At 35.4% G+C, this 18,028-nt stretch overlaps 1 protein-coding gene across 1 annotated transcript in view; it reads right to left on the bottom strand.

Annotated features, from left to right (window-relative positions):
* The window catches only part of FRMPD2 (FERM and PDZ domain containing 2), a 298,804-nt gene that overhangs the window by 29,358 nt on the left and 251,418 nt on the right, over positions 1–18,028 (bottom strand). The window contains 5 exon segments of the mRNA XM_074296140.1: positions 451–541; positions 1,310–1,458; positions 3,512–3,621; positions 10,193–10,293; positions 15,318–15,421. Coding sequence (XP_074152241.1) covers positions 451–541; positions 1,310–1,458; positions 3,512–3,621; positions 10,193–10,293; positions 15,318–15,421 — 555 coding nt within the window.

The raw sequence follows: 18,028 nt of genomic DNA, 5'->3' as shown, positions 1-18,028 counted from the left end.
GGGAACTTTCATGGGGCTGCTAGCTTATTGCATAGCTTAATGTTGTAGAAGGGAACATGAGGAATAGTATACTGGAAAGACAAATAGCAATGGAATCAGAGGATCTAAATTAAAATACCATTTCTAAAACTATGTGACCTTGGACAAGTCATGTTAACCAATATGCCCAGTTTCTTTAACCTGTAAAATGATGGGGAATGGAATGCATGACCTCTGAAGTCCCTATCAACTATATCTCTATGTCCTCTTGAAATCAGTCATTTGCCCTTAAAGGATGCATACAACACTACCCTTATAATCAGTCAGTTCTTCCATATACAAGTGTATCACCAATAGTTGAAGATGACTTCCCAGGTTTTACTTCTAATTTCCAGGACGATAAAGGCCTTCTCATTTAGTACTTCCAAAAGTAAATTTTTGAAAAAATTAGGAAAATTGTTATTTGCTTACATGGAACAATATCTCGGTATCTGTTTTTATCTCTGTTTTGTGGAGCATTTCCTAAGATGCAGGCATCAAGTGGATGTATGTGTTCTAGAGCCTAAAAATAAAGAAAACAAGAATGATGATCTCTCTTCTACAACAAATTACTTCTACTAGAGGTTACTAATTACTAAAGCTACTGCTTAGGAATAATGAGAACCATAGATTTGTTCCATGAAAACATTTGGTCAGGGGTGTGTTAGAACCAGCTTAGGAAAACTGATTGTTAAATTTTTAAATTTGGAAACCAGAAAATGCTACAACTCAAGGCTTGATTTATTGTTTTCATGATTATCTAGATTTAAGCCGTAAAGAAAGTATTAATAAAGCAGATTAAGCTAAAAGAGTGTGACTTGCCTACATTTTTTGGAGAATCAGTTATTAAACATTTGCCAACATGGTCTCTGGATATTCTCTGTCACAATTCCTTTATTCTACTGTTAGACATTTAGAATGAATAAGAAAATTTTAGTATTTATTATCTTAAGGACTTATTCTGAAAAAAAATGATAGATTTTAGTCAAGATATCCATATCCCAATGATTCAACAAGTCTTGATTTTAATAGAGTAACCAAAAATAATGGTAATATTAAACTTTTTAAAAATATTCCTCACTTATCCATAAAACATGCATATAATAAACCAGAAAAATAAGGTTTGTAAGTGGGTAGTTAGATAGATAGATTAGAGCTTATATCCCTTACCCTAGGAAGAAATAGCTTTTGAGAGGCCAAGAATTCAAGAAAGTATTATTCAAATTACCTTTCTTCTTAGATATAAAGAATACACATGCATATCAGTTTTGAATAGTATTTGCACAATTACCAAAAATTCCATGAATGGTTCATTTCCTTCTATCTGCTTTTCAATGGCTTCAATCAGATGTTTGAGGGTCTCCATCAAGTGACAACTCTGTAGAACTGGCCTGATCTCAGATACTTCAGTTAGCTCTGCCTCAGAAACAATTTTCAAACCTAAAAAGAGCAAATGATAGCCATATCCAATATTTGAAATTGTATTTGATTTCCTACAAAATTTTAACCTAAATTATTTTTTTAAATATTGAAACAATTCATCGAGTTTCAGATTTCCATTTCTCAAATATAGTTCTTTTGGATGCATGTTCTATTCTAAGAGATCTATGTTTGACAAATTAAATATTTGACAAATGAAATCTCAGACTCCATGGGCTGTCCAAATCTCATTCTTCTATAATTGATAATATCTGAGTCTGGAGTTCAATTTAAGATTCCTGACTCTTCACATGGAATTCTATCCATTGTACTACCGAGTTGTTCCATTTTAATTACTGTGCATGTAAATATTCACTACTCCTATCTCCACCTCAAAAATGTCTATTTTATATATTGCATGTAGTAGGCACTAAATAAATATTTGTTTAAATGAATTGGACCCAATCAAGGAGACATCAAGCCCAACATGGAGAAGAATGAAGAAAATATCTGTGAAGACCAAGTTAGCACCCTGGATACCTTAGAATCAGCCAGAGTCAGGATAAGCAAAAGTCCTTTGTCTTTATTCTTGGTCTTTAGGGGTAGAAGTGAAGGGAATGAACACAGGATCTCTTCGACTTTCCTTTTCCTCTTCCACCATCAGTCAGTCTTGCTAGTCTTACTCCACCCCCTAATCCTTCCCACAACTCTCTGTATACACCAAAAAGATTGAACCAGCACAGAATACTGGGAAGGCCATTTTCCAAACTATGCTAATAGAGTATTGTCCAATCAGTAATTAGCCTTACTTCATCAACTCAGAATTTCAGCCCTTTACAAATACCCAGACTCCAAATACTATTGAGAAGAGCTAATAAAATTTAGGAATGAGAATAGAAGGGAGGCTCAGGAGTTCACAAGAGAGAATACCAAAGAAGAGAGTTAATGATAAAACTCATGAAAACTGTCTTTTTAGGTGAGGCTCATTAATTGGAGAATGATTGGACAAATTAAAGCATATATGGCAAAGTAGAATCAGAAATCTGGAAGCAGAAAGACTCATCTTTCTGAATTCAAATCTGTCTCAGACATTTATTATCTATATTACCCTGGACAAGTCACTTAACTTTGTTTGCCTCAATTTCCTCATCTGTAAAATAAGATGAAGGAAATGGTAAACTACTCCAGCATCTTTGCCAAAAAAATTGAATCATAAAGAGCTGGAGATGATTGAAAATGACTGAACAACAATGTAATGAAACAGTATTATGCCATAAGAAATAACAAAAAAAAAAAAGAGAGAGATTCATATACACCTAAAAAATTTTCTATGAATTATAAATTCTAGGAATTCCCAAAAAATCTAGCAAAAAGACCCTCAATTAAGAAAGAAGTATTTATTGAGTTGAAATCAATTAAATTGGAGACTAAGTAATTGTATCTCAGATAAATAAATATTTACACAAATATAAATAGGTGGATCAAGACCTCAAAGTAAAGACCCTGATAAAGACAGGAAATTAATGAATATATACATGGAATATTAAAAAATGTTGGAGTCCTTGGGTGAGGGAGAGAAAAATGGGCAGTTTATTGCTTACCCTTAAGCAACACTCTACAGATCTAAAATAATTTTCTATTTGAGATTATCTTTGTATTTACTTTGTTATTTTTATATTTATCTCCTTGAAATAGAATGCAAGGTCTCTGAAGTCAGGAAGTGATTCATATTTGTCTTTGCACCCCCAGTACTTAGCATAGTACCTGATAAATAATATGCACTTAATAATTGCTTGCTGAATGACTATAACAATTATTATATTTTGTCTAGAGTTACAATTACTCCACAAAAAATATTTAAGTGGAAATCCCCCGTATGAGAAAAACAAAAGCACTGATAATAAGAGGAAGAGATCTTCTTTCTCTGTCCTTGCCATGTTTTCCCCTTTTCCCACCAAATCATAAACTGATCAGCCTCTGTCTTTGAATGGATATCTGTCACTCCAAGGGAAAGAAAACATATTGCAAAAAACAAAATACAAACAAAAAAAACATAGTTGCATCTAAGAAATACCTGGGTTCCTCAGTGCTGAATCATGGGATGATCCAGCACACTGCCCATCTTCATTTTTCCAGTTCTCAGAGCTATAGCTTGCTGAGCTCCTCCAAACATTGGAACCAGTCCTAGGGACAAAATAAAAACCTTCATATTTATTCAGTCATCTAATTAAGGTCTGCCTTTATAAAATAATCTGTTATCTATTCTGATGAAAGGAAAAAAATATAGGTAACCTCCCACCTTCTGGATATAGTCCTTATGTTGATTTTGGAACTTACATTAAATAAAGGTGATCTAATATCCTGGAATATAATTTTTAAATGGATTAACTTTCTGAAAATTCGATTCATGAGGAGTCAGAAAAAATTGAAGTTTTCCCATCCTACCCCATTATAGAATCCTTCCCTGTTCCCTACTTACTTACATGTTCAAGCTGAATTGCCTCTCTCTCTCACTAATCTTCCTATATTTCTGGTTCATACTTTCCCTGGGTTGGGTGAGGTAACTAACCTCTTGCTTTAAAAGACTTCCTGGTTGGGGGTGGGTAAGAATGGGATAAAAGGAAACAAGAAAGGGTAAATATCTATTCTGCAATAATTACCTCAATAACTAACAAAAAGACCCTTAAAGAAAATTCATTTGATAGAACTAAGCAAGATTCAAATGATCTCCTTACCACTGTTCACCAGATTAGCTCCATTATAAGCAATCATTTACCAATTTTATTCCATTATTAAATATTGACTCTCAGAGCAGACAGATGGCCTAATCTGAGATAATTCTCTATTTACCCTCTCTTGTTCTAAAAATCCAGGTATTATTTATTTATATTTTTGCATGCTAGTAAAATTCCATTTATTTTGACTGGAATTTTATTCTGATGATTGAGATTTGCCCACATTAAAAACAAAATTAAGGTTTGCCCATTGTGAACAGGCATATCATTGGCAAATTAAATGGAATCCTTGGGGGCAACTAGGTGGCACAGTGGATAGAGCACCAATCCTGAAGTCAGGAAGACCTGAGTTCAAATGTGACCTCAGACATTTAACACTTCCTAACTGTGTGACCCTGGGCAAGTCACTTAACCCCAGAGATAAGAGAATCCTTTAGAGCTGTGGCAGGCCATTCAGATTTCTACTGTCTTTGACTTAGGATAAACTGACTAAATTAAGTTTACTCAAGTAGAAAATAAGTCTCATAGCATTTCTTGCCGTTAAAGCAATAGCAAAATTGAATTAACCTTTGTCTATTGCTTTCTACAATTCAAAATGGCTTGTTTTCTTTCTCCAACTTGTAAGTAATTTGGTTATTATTATTTCAAATTGTACTCTTTCAAAGTGTGGTGTCTTTTCAGGTGATTTTGCACAGCTTAAATGGTCCTCACATTCATAAGAACCAATCAAATGATTTGCAAATAGTAAATTTCCACACACAACCTGCCCAAATAAATAAATAAATTATAAGGACAGAAACTTTTCTTGTACTCCATAGTCAACCCCTTTGAAGGGATAGGGACTGAGTCATTGGTAAAAGAAACCCCTAAGTAAAGAAACTCCTATTTATACTTGGTTACCATACTCTGACAAAGTCTTAAGAGTTGCCTAGAGCTCTGAGAGATTGCCCAGTATAACATGGGGCTTGGAAGTATGAAAGGCGAAAAGTTGAAATCAGGTCTTTTGGCTTTCTCCATTACTATCATGATGCCTCTCGGGAGAGTAAGCAACAAATCATCAAGGGAAAGGAATTCTTCAAAACACAAAAGGGAAAGTAGCTTCTTTGCCATGTAGGATTATGAGAAAAACTTAAATAGTATCCAAGGATCTTAAACCTAAATCCAAGTCAGGAAAGAAAGATAGGAGGGAAGGAGAGGAAAGAAAGAAAGGAGATAGAAAATGAAGCAATGTGAAAAGGGAATGAGAGAAAGTGGGAAATGTTAAAATATTAATAAACTAATAAGTGCCAAGAAAGTGAATGAAGGATCCATTTGAACAAAAGGATTCTACCTCCAATTTTATCAGTACACATTTGTCTCCCTACTCCTTTTATCCATTTTAAAAAGCAACCACATTGTTATAATACATGTAAGGGGCTTGACAATATAATTGTTCTTCAGTCATTTTTCAATTATGTCCAAGTTTTCATGGCCCCATTTTGGGTTTTCTTTTCCAGTTCATTTTATAGATTAAGAAACTAAAGGAGTCACATAATTAATACGTTTCCGAGATCATATTTGAACTAAGGAAAATATGTTCAGGTGCTCTGTTTACTATGGCATCTTGCTTACCGTGTTCATCTTCACATCATACTGGAAATCATATGCATACTGGAAGTCACAGATTTTCAAAATTGTTATTGTTTCCTCTATTACATTGGCCATACCTCACGTCTGGTATGATCTCTCTCCTCACTTTGCTTGGTTTCCCTAGCTCAAATCTCACCTGCTTTTCTATGTTGTTCCCCTTTCATTCCCTCCGCCCAAAGCAGCTAATAGTGCTTAACCACTGAGATGAACTTCGTTTACAATGTACATATTTTGTATGTACTTGTATTACATAGTTATTAATATGTTACTCTTCTTCTTCTCCCCCATCAGAGCATAAGCTTCTCAAAGTCAGGGTAAAGAGCACATACTTTTACCTTTCTTTGTATTCCAAAGGACCTAGGTTCAAATACCAATAATATTTACTCAACATCATCTTTAATGAACCTGTCATCTTTAAAATGATGGTTGTTGGATCAGATTGCCTCTCAGGCAAGTAGTGATAGTATCACTCTAAGGCACTCATCAATTGAAAGTTAATAAAGCTGTTTACCCTTCTCTTGTTTTTTTTAAGCCCAGTACAATCTTAATACAATATCTGGCACAGAGTAAACACATATTTGTTGATTAACTTCCTGGGATATATTTTTTCCTTGCCAGGTCCAAGAAAGAATAAAATTAGAAGAGCCTGTAGCTGCTTTCTACTGGTTCAAGTGAGAGGAAAGATGGCCTTGCCAGAGCTAATTCCTCCATAGAATCAGAGTTAGAAAGGTCCATCAAAGGCGTGACTCTTTCCAACAATGAAATGATTGAGGACAGTTCCAATAATCTTGTGATGAAGAGAGCCCTCTACACCCAGAGAGAGGACCGTGGGAACTGAGTGTGGATTACAACATAGCATTTTCACTCTTTTGGTTGTTTGCTTGCATTTTGCTTTCTCATTTTTTTTCCTTTTTGATCTGATTTTTTCTTGTGCAGCAAGATAATTGTAGAAATATATATACATATATTGGATTTAACATGCATTTAACATGCTTAACATATATTGGGTTACCTGCCATTTAGGGGAGGTCTTGAGGGGAACAAGGGGGGAATTTGGAACACAAGGTTTTGCTAGGGTCAATGCCGAAAAATTATCCATGCATATGTTTTGAAAATAAAAAGGTTAATTAAAAATAAAAGAAAGGTCCATCAACCGTGTGTATGAGGCACTGTGCTATGTCCGAGAATACAAAAAAGGGTCCTTCGTGTGACCTCCAAGATGTTTAACTCAGAAGTTGTTAGAGCCAGCTCAAGCCAGAAGAGTCTAAGATCAGTTTTCACACATAATACAAATCAAGGCTTGATTTTTTTATTTATGTCTAGACTTGTGAAAATTAATATTAATGTTAATAATTCAGAACAAAATTCTAGTAATACTGCACTTACATTTTCTTTAGTACAATGGCTGTCTCACACCCTTACTATACCCCAAAACTAAAGTTTGGAAGGGAAGAGAACCCTCAATGCATATACTAAGTTTGAACAGATCTGTCAACATGTAGGGATACAAAGAAATATGGTATAGAAAAATGGGATGATGAATGGATCACTGGGTCTAGAGTAAGGGGGCCTGAGTTCAAATCCTATCTTTTGTCATATACTACTTGTGTGACCCTGTACGAGACACTTTCGGGGACCTCAGTTTTCTCTTCTGTTTGGTCAAATATCCTTTGTGGTCCCTCCATATTTAAACTTATGATCCCATGATCATATAATTGATAGATAGATAGATATAGATGTAGATATAGATCAAATTATATAAATTATAAACAGTAATTATATTAATATAAAATTGCCTTTTTCCTCTCACAAACTAGTAAGATTAGAAATATACATTCAAAATGATAACACCATAAAGTTCATAAATTCTGAAATTTCATTATATGATCACAATCTTTTGTCATTCCAACTCTCCCACTGCCTTGCAACCCCCAATCCTCTTCTTCGTCTGCACCATGATCTTAAATCTTTGTACCCTTCAGTTCTTCTCCAGGTCATCACTTTATGCACAAGACTATACTCATCTCTTCCCCATCTTGGCCCATTGGTGAATCTCTTCAACTTCATACTGACTTCTTTTCTCAAGTTCTCATCTTTTCATTTTATCGAGAGTCTTGTCCTTGTCTTTGGACCATTTCCATCATCTAATGCTTTTACTCCTCCTCATGTTCTGAAAAATGAAGCTGAAAAAAACTATAAAATAATGCTAATTGGCTCCATTACAAATTTATGTTATATAACCTCAACTGGGCACTCACTAAAACAAGGTAATCTTTACACCTCTCTAATTTACTATTCCACTCCTTACATAGTCTTTTTCAAACTTTTTTTTTTCCTTCCTCATTCCTTCTATGGTTCCGCCTGCCCTCATTTTCACAAATGAGAACTTTCTCATATTTTCCTTAAAAAAGTTAAAGTCATTTACTGACCATTCCTTCTTATCCTCTCATTTCAACTTAACTCAAACTTCCATCATCATTGTTGCTCAATCATTTCAGTTGTGTCCAATGCTTTGTGACACCATTTGGTTTTCTTGGCAAAAATATTGGAGTGATTTGCCATTGCACAGTGGTGGAGTAGAAAGAAAACTATATTCAGTTTCAGGAGAGAGCTTGGTTCCTGGATCAGAGACTTAGATACTTTGTGACACCAAAGCAAGTTATATTTCTGAGTACTTCTAATTCTCACTTTCCCCATCTATAAAATGGGAATAATCATGTTTTACTACCTATACACCGGATAGATATAAGGACAAAGCTTTGTAAGTCTTGAAGCAAAAAATAAATGTGGGTTATTGAGTTGTAAATGCAATCAATATTTAAGCAAAATAAGCAGCTCTATTGTTCAGATAAGTTCACCAAGTTAAGATTAAGAGACTTAAAAGGGGGTGTTCAGAGGTACACAAAAGGAAGGCATTTAGGAGCAGGAAGAAATGCATAGACATAAAGCTGGGAAAGTTCAGAAAGTATTTAGGAGATAGTGAGTAGATGGGTTAGGTTGGAGCAAAAGAGAAGTAATAAAAATTAAGACTGGAAAAATAGCTAATGAATAGGATAAAGACTTTATACCTTAGTCATAGAGAATGGGAACCACTGGAAGGTGAAACAACAAGGCAACAGTGAGAGTGAGGCAGAGATTATTCAATATAGAAATAAGTGAAATAAATCAAAATTCTCCCAGGTCAAGGAATCTTAACCACAGGGATCTATAGGTCCCTGAGATACATGAATAAATTTAGGAGAATTTCCCTTTGAATGGGAAAAATACATTTTTATTTTTCATAAACTTTTGACTGAAGTATTCTATGTCCCTTAATTATGACATTCTGATAAAAAATTCATAGGCTTTTCCAGACAGCCAAACAGGTCTATGACACAAAAAGTAAAGAATCTATATCCTAAGATATTGATTGTTCTATGAGAGCAAGTACAATATTTCTGGAAAGTGAATTAGCATTTAGTCCACCAAGGTTAAGATTTAGGTCACTGAAGTAGTCATTTAATTAATGGTCTTTCAGTAACCCAAAAGAATAAATGAAACTTCCAAATCATTCACACCAGGGCTTATTATAATGCTTCCTTCTACCATTTAATGGGGTTAGTGAAAATTATATAACAGTACTGTGAAAAAATGATCACAGCAAGTAAGCATTAACACAGGATGGCTCCTGCTTGAAGGTCTGGAAAAGAGAATCTCATAAAATAATCCTTATGATCTGTTTTAAAATAGCCCATGTACGCTACTGGTATCCAGGCAATGTCAGAAGATCTAAAAGGAATGCCGCCAGCAAGTTGGACAGACCTCTTGTGGAGATTTATAGGAGGCACAAAAAGGGGTCACACAGACTTATAGGGCATGGATGGATTGCAATCTGTACTGATGAAGGGAGTAGCCACTTTAATGAGTTCCCAGATACAATGTGGGAGAAGAAAGTCAGTTTAAAATATTGTGTTTCTGATATCACATTTTAAAAAGCAATTTCCAATCCAATCCAGCACACTCTTACTAACTACCATAATATTCCAAATTCAGATCATTAAGGCAATACTATTTAATATCCAGTTGCCCCCAGAAGGAAGGTATACCATAGAGAAGCTCTAGGGCAAGGATTCTAAACCTGGGGTCCACAAATCCCCAAAGGTTCCACAAATTGATAGATCTTAGTGGGTTCATGAACTGGGATGGGGGAAAATTTATTTTTACATTTGCTAATTATTAACTAAAATTTATCATTTCCTTTGGTTATGAACACACACACACACACACACACACTATTTTGAACAGTCCATAGACTTCCTCAGACTGTCAAAAGCATCCATGATACACAAAAAGCTAAGAGTCCCTGCTTTAGGGATAGAGGATCAAGAAATCACAAAACATGCAAATGATACCTAGCTGTACTCTGTTCAAGAAGATCCTCATAATCTTTCCTAAGTGAGAAACTCTGTAGACACAATTCCACCTTCCGTGAGTTAACTTTAGTTTTAAAGACCTAAGGACAAAAAACAGGAATTGGGAATCATGGCAATGTTTTTCAGCAAATACAACTTTAAAAAACACAGTGATTTCTCACTCCTTACATAGCAGTGTATTCATAATAAACAGATGTTTTTAAAATATAACATCACACAAGTCTGTATAGGCAAGCCTGGCCCAGGGATCCTAATAGTCAAGTGAAATATTGTAAGCAATAACAATAGAACAAAGATCTCCAAAGTCAGATGCTTAGGTCCCTGCCTCTCAGATGAGGTAGTAAATGACAGAGTAAAGTATAAAAATATTCTATAAGCATAAGTTGTTATTAAATGATCCTAAAACACTCTATGTAGAGTTTAATGGCAAATCCATTAATATAAAGAACAAGCAATTCATTAACCAATCAGTACAAGAATTCTCTTTGCCAGGTTTATGTGGAGGTCTTTAAGGCTAATATTTATTGCTTTGGATTCATTTAAGCATAATGTATATTAAGTATTTTGTAAAACTTAAAATACTATATAAATGTCAGTTATTATTAATGGTTTAACACAAGCTGGTTTATTGAGCCCAAGTATTAGAAAGCAGTAAAATTTTTTTTTTATAATAAAAAACTAAAAATAGAACTTAGTTAACAAATTTAATAGGATTCATTAATGCTCATGGCCAATGAGTATTCAATATTGAATTAAAGATTCTCAAATAAGTCACCATCCCAATCTATAATATTCTTCAGGTCTTTTGTGGAATTGCTGTCTCCATCCCTCTCTCACTAAAAAGTAAAACTGGTATTAGATTAATTCTAACTGCAAAGTTTTTCAGAAAGACTCGAACCAATCTGCCAATCATTTCCTATAGGACTTCAGGCAAATCACTTAAACTTCTGGTTACCTCAGATTCCTCATCTCTAAAGTGTTTGTCTCTATTGCTAAGGGTTTTTGCAACTCTAAATCACCAAGCCTATGATGTGAGTACTTGAAAATGTTAACATTAAACTTTGTTGGGAGAGAAATGCAGAACTCTGTCTAGAAACTCAACTCCTTTACAACTTAGGGATGCCAGCTCATTAAATCATAGATTTAGAGTTAGAAGGACCCTCTGATGCCCTCTAGTTCAACCCCTCATTTATACATGAAAGAACTGAGGCTCAGAGAAATAAATTGATGTGAGCAGTAATGCAAAAGGCCAGAATTTGAAATATGACCCAAAATAGTACTTCCCCTTGCCACTGTAATAAGATGACTTTCCCACAGGACTCCTAAGTATCTCAGAGGTAGGCTTGAACTCAGGCCTTTTTGCTTCCAAAGCCAGTTCTCTATCCATCATTCATTGAACATATAGAATGATTAAAAGTGGTTTGAAAAGGTTTCTCTGACCATGACATTCATATAGTCAATAAACTCCTCCCTCCCAAAGATAAAGTCTATATTCTCCCTTAAATTTGGCCATAGAGCTTGGAGTTGCAAGTAGAAGGACCAATCCGAATGAGTATAGTAGTAAAACAGCCACACTGAGCTTGTGAAATCCAAAACAATGTGTTACCAGGGAATCCAACGAGTACGCTGTCTTCCATGCTTCACCGAGCCCAGAATAAGCCTGCATCTATTATGAAGACTCATCAATTATGAGATGATCACTTAAAGGATTTATGATACCCAGTGTGAGAGATACCTCTCATCTATAAAATAACATCTGAAAAAAAAGCCATTAGTTGAGCCCCAACTGCTAGTAAACACAAGAAGAGTTTTTTCCAAGGTAAAAGGATGCCAGATATGACTGCCAGAGAGTAACCCTTTACTGCAAAAGGGAGCCAAGAAGACAGATACTTGACTGCCCTCCAGATGGAGACAGAAGAGGGGGAAAAATTCACTCTGTGAATGAACAACAGTGGCTGATTACACAACATGTGAGTGAAAATTGGATTCTGCCTTTTGATTAAAGCAAAAGACCATCTGCAAGAACATTTGGGAGGTACTCCTTCCCAACTGGGGAGCAGTTGATACATTCATAGTAGGCAAGCTACTTACCTATACTTCATTTTTCCCAAAGCAAAAAAGAATATGGGGTTATTCTGTGCATAAAAGAATAGGCGGGGACTATTTCAGTTGTTAAGAATAATAAAATGTGTTTTTGTATATCAGTAAAGTCTTGTTTATTAAAAGAGTCATTACCTTGCTAACTTATTTTAAATATAAAGAAAATACGCCACCTTCACCATGTTGGCCCCCGTAAGAACATGATTTATTAATAAGACACTGGGGTAGATCCCACTTAGAGAAACATGATTAGAGATAGATTATTGTCTCAATTCCAGGGTGAATAATCTGAAGTGACCATCCCATATAATAATTGAAAAGCCCCATAAGATGATCAAAGTGTTCACAAAACCTTGACAACCAACAAAGAATTAACTATCAAAAGCAAATGTCTCCTGAGAAAAAATAATAAAATAACTTCCAATAAACCAATGTTGTTCCCAGGAAATAAGAAACTAGGATAGGAAAATAGGAGCGTTCATAACCTACAACCTGTTTTGCAATAATGATAAGTAAGAATTTATTTCTAAATATCCATTTTCAGGATTTCTTAAGAATGAGAATAATGGAAGAAATAGATAAGGTGGGCCAAGGTAGAGAAGAGATGCAGTGGTGTGTTACGAGATTGTGTTTCCAAGAAAAAACAACAAAACAAAACAAAATTTAAAAAAAAAAACCAAATTAAGGGTAATCTCTCTCTCTCTCTCTCTCTCTCTCTCTCTCTCTCTCTCTCTCTCTCTCTCTCTCTCTCTCTTTCTCTCTCTCTTTCTCTCTCTCTCTCTCTCTCTCTCTCTCTCTCTCTCTCTCTCTCTCTCTCTTTCTCTCTCTCTTTCTCTCTCTCTCTCTCTCTCTCTCTCTCTCTCTCTCTCTCTCTCTCTCTCTCTCTCTCCCCCTCTCTCTCTTTGTCTTACACACACACTCACAGAACATTCTTTAAGAATATATATGTAAAAACACACAAATACTATAAAATATACATTGTTTTTCTTTTTTGTTTTGTTGTTGTTTGTTTGTTTTTGTTTGTTTGCTGAGGCAATTGAGGTTAGTGACACGCAGCTAGGAAGTGTAAAGTGTCGGAGGCCAAATTTGAACTCGGGTCCTTCTGACTTCAGGGCTGGTGCTCTATAAAATATACATTTTTAAAATTAAAAGACTCCAGGGAAATTCACACTAAAGAACACAGTTAGAATCATACTTCAAAAGGTAATTCGATTATATTAGGCAGAGCTTTCAAACTGTTCAAGATGGTTGCTCTTGCAATTAGAGTCTGATTTGGCAGACCAAAATGTCTCAAGCCAAATGAAATATGTCAGTACCTTATGATTTGTGTAAAAATGCTGAGGTTAAAATAAGGAGAAATGGAATAAATCTATGAACATAGGATTTGGGGAGATTGTGTGTACTAACAAATGAGTGTCAAATAAAAAAAAAAGATTTGATAGATTTTCAGGTCTGAGAGAAAGGGAGCTTTCCAGAATGTACCCATGAAAGGATTAAGTATGAAGACCACGCTACTTTGGATCAGGAAAACTGGTAAGTAATCTTTATGAAACTCCTCAATACTCACAGAAAAGAGATCTCATGGCAATAGTCCTATTTAACTTGATGAAATTTAAAACCATTGGTCTACAGCATAAAGAAGGTAGCTTTAACTATAAGTCAAAGTTAACAATCCCAAATAGCATCATTTTTTCTATAAGCAGGAATCTCCAAACATGTCATCTACAGAATCATTTTTATATTTTTTATTTATAGAAAATCTGAAGATTGCTAACTAGAAAACCAACAATTCAGCAAAATTCCTCTTAGATATAATGTCAAACACAAATCAAAAATGGACTAGTTCATATTTAAAGCTTTTCATGTTAAAATCTGCTCTTAAAGCAAATAATCTTTCAGAGAAAGGAAGAGGATCGGCATTGGACCAAAGTATCATATTCTTTATTTTTCTGTTCCTAAGACTTTGAGGGACTATTTTGATTAAAAACCTATGATTTCATCAGTGCAGGGAACTTTATGTCTCACAATTCCTTCTATTAATAAAGTATTTCTAGGCTTAAAGAAGGGATTCTTAACATAAGGTCAATGGACCCAAAAAGGAGTAGATGTCATAGTGTCCATGAATATGGATGAGAGAAAAAAGTAATAACGTTTTTATTTTCACTATCATTGGTTTCTTTGTCATGCTTTGTGTTTTATTTTAAGTTTTTTAAAAGGTTAAGAACCTATACAAAAGCTTAAAAATTTAGTCAGGTTAAATGATTTTCCTTGTGTATATGGTCTGCATCTCTAGTGACTTTTCAGAGAATGTATTGGTGGGAAAAGCTGTCAATGACACTGGTTGATGGTAAAAATTGAATGTAGAGAAGAGACTCTTTAGAGTCTCCTCTCTTTTGAACACTTGAATGAGAAGTTAAGTCAGCTTCATCCCTGGAAGCCTCCAAATCAAAAACTATTTTGGATGGTACAACTATGCAACAAATTATTTGGGGTCTTGGTGCTCCTACCCTGATTGTGTCCTTATTGTCAAATGAAGGACTAAGTGCTTAACTCCCTCTAGACTCATCCCTTACATTTTCTTTAATTAGCTTTAGCATGAATAGGAAAATCAATGCTCTGAAACCCTCCCCCTCCTTACGATAACTTCCAGTGTCACTTCATCATTCCCTACTAGCAATACAAATGAAATATAAGGAAGCTCTAAAGGTCATCTAAACTGTCCAAAAATCTGATTAGAGACAAAACAAAAATAGTATTTCTTTGGTTGTAAAAAAAAATAAGAATTTTAAAATATTCTACTTTTCCAAGAATTTACCTAGCTCCCTTTTCATTTCAGATATGATGAGAATTGAGCATCAATTACATTTAGGGCAAAAAAATACAAACCTATGAACACATGGGATTTCTTGGGAACCAATGGCTTGTGTTAGAGCATATAGGCATTAATAATCAAGTCTGGCTCAGAATGTACCCCACTATGTTGACCTATATCTCAGAGCTTTACCTGATTGCCCATTGGGCTGGCTGTCTTGTCTTGACTTGGAGAAGGCAGAGCTTCCCAGGATTTCAGGCCTCTGGTAACAGTGCCACCTACTGCAAGGGCCCTTCCTAAATAAAGAAAAGGAAAGAAGTGATAAAACATAAAGGCTAATTCAAAAGGGAGAGCTGGGCCATAGTGATGAAAACCTAGTTGCCTGAGGAGGTTTTCTCTTAGGATCCCTTTCCTCATCCTCCAAGTTAGTATGTTCTCAAAGAAAAGTCTCACCCTCCTTTTAAAATCACTCTGGTCAAAAACATGCTACTTCTCAGGTGGGGTCTAATATAGACACTTTATCAGGTTACCTCCGGGACTCTGGTATAGGTCAGTATTCAAAACTTTCTACCAATAACCTTGAAATAAACAGCTACTGTCCCAAATTCCCCACAGTCAGAGTGAGAATTGGGTCATGTTGCCATGTTTGAGGGGGGCCCTCTGTTCCCTCCCCCTCCACACTCACTGAATTCTAATCATTGTACATATTCTCAACTGCCAAACTCTTCTGGAATCCCTCCCTCAGGACAATCCTGGCTCTTTAGAAAAAGTTCATTTTGAGGACCTATAAATGATGCTTACAAGTTGTAAAGTCTTTGAACCAAGACTAGTCCAGTTATGTATCTCCCACTTTACCTGATCTATTAGAAATGCTTATGGTTGAAAAAGGGAAATCTGGAGGATTCAGACATTCTCAAAATATGTTAAAAGGCATAACTCTGGCCTTAAGGGAATAGGATATAAAATAACATTTCTCCATTCAGCTTAAGAAACTATGGATTTTATGCTAAAAGGACATAAATGTCTGTGCTAAATTTCACATGGATTTAGAAAGATGTTTGTATATGATACGTCCTCAGAAAGTCAACTTAGGATGCTTTTTATTCTTAATAAAGCCAGAAGTCCAGGTATTGACTTAATCCAATTTTATCCCAGAGATGAATTGAAGCAAACCTAAATGAACACAGAAGGATCATTCCTTCACAAATTTTAATCCTTCAGATACTTTCCTTTCAGTATTGAAGGCTGAAACCCCAAAGTATCATATGTTGAGACTATTTCCACATTCGCTAGTCATAGGGAGAAAACTCTGGATAAATTCTGTGGCTGGTTTTCTGGACACCTCTCCTCTGTCCTCCATACTCACTTCTCAAGTGTAACCAACCATTAGGGATAGCACATAAGTTTTTCTTGGTCAAAGATACTCCCACCATACTCACACCCTTTTCTTCACATATGACGTCTGCTTCTTCTACCAATTTGTCAATACTCCTCTTTTCAGGGACTAGATACATATTCTTAAGAGATCTTATTCTAGTTTCACCCTTGAAATAGGGAATACCACAAGATTGAGAATATCTGAGACTTTTGTTCCCCAAATAATCTTAGTAGTCTCTCTGGAATAAAAAGGAAAGGAAAGGGGGAATAGTAGCAAAGATCCCAAAAGAAAAACTGAGCAGAAAAATAGCACAAAAGATCCAAACGGCTGAATTTTAAGTTCAGGGATAGCAGAGATGAAAGAAATAACATATCAAGGAGGCTTGAGGAGACAGAGAACGATTGATTTCACAGATGAAGGGAAGTGGTAAGAATACTGTTTTTCCTAGGATTAGAGCCAGGGCACCCAGCTACCAGCATCGGAATCTTGAGAACTCTGACATAAGAACAGCCAAGGGAATAAGGATTGGCCCAAAGGATGCAGCTTCCCTGACCTTTGGATACAGTTACCCCATCCCTGGTGTTCTAGCTAAGACCAGGCAGTTTGCCACATAGTCTGAATGTAGACAGACAGATGGACAGACATACAGATAGATAGATAGATAGATAGATAGATAGATAGATAGATAGATAGATAGATAGATAGATAGAGATATATAGATATACCTAGGACCTCCTCCACGGATATACAAACACACAGGTAAAGATAGTTTAAAACAACAAAACTTGTTCTATAACTAATGATTTTTCACCTGCTTCTCTTCTTGTGCTTCCCGTTAAAGGATAAAAGTTAATCGACCTTTCAGCCATTCTAGAAGAGCCAATTTCAGAGCACTATCCCAGAAGGCCCAAGTCTTATTCTCCCTTTTTATCTGTTCACTACAGGCAGTTCACAGTGGAGTAAGAGATTGATGTCCCCATTAATGCTATTGGCAGCAGGTGCTACCTTTCTCCTCTCACAACTTAAACCATGTATGTTCCTGACTGCTCCTGACTATCCCTACTACAAGAGTGAAGGACATTGTCCACAATATCAGCTGTGTTTTAGCTAGAATCTAGAGAAGCATATATTAAAAAAGCTTTCTTAACTGTTTTTTATGTCATGGACACCTTGGGGAATATGGGGAAGTCTTTGAACCGCTTCTCAGAAGAGTGTTTTTAAATAATTGAAGAAGATGGTATATCTTATTTGGAGGTTAGTGGGGGGGAAAGATGTCATTTTTCCCCACTCAAATTTATGAATGTCCTGAAATCTAACTAGAAATTTCTTGTAAGAGGTCAGGGGAGTTGTGGGAGTATGGAGATGGTTGTACCACAGAATAAAGACACTTGATATAAGAACTTAAACAGTAAAGAATTTTCCTTAAAGAACAACAGAAAGGGTGCTTAGAAGGCAGTTCCCAACCAGCATTAAGAGGGCAGAAGGAGGATGTAGATAAAAAATAATAATAATTATAACAAGAGAA

This window comes from Sminthopsis crassicaudata, chromosome 2, assembly GCF_048593235.1.
Source record: "Sminthopsis crassicaudata isolate SCR6 chromosome 2, ASM4859323v1, whole genome shotgun sequence".
Taxonomy (NCBI): Eukaryota; Metazoa; Chordata; class Mammalia; order Dasyuromorphia; family Dasyuridae; genus Sminthopsis; species Sminthopsis crassicaudata.
This window is presented reverse-complemented; position numbering and strand designations above follow the sequence as displayed.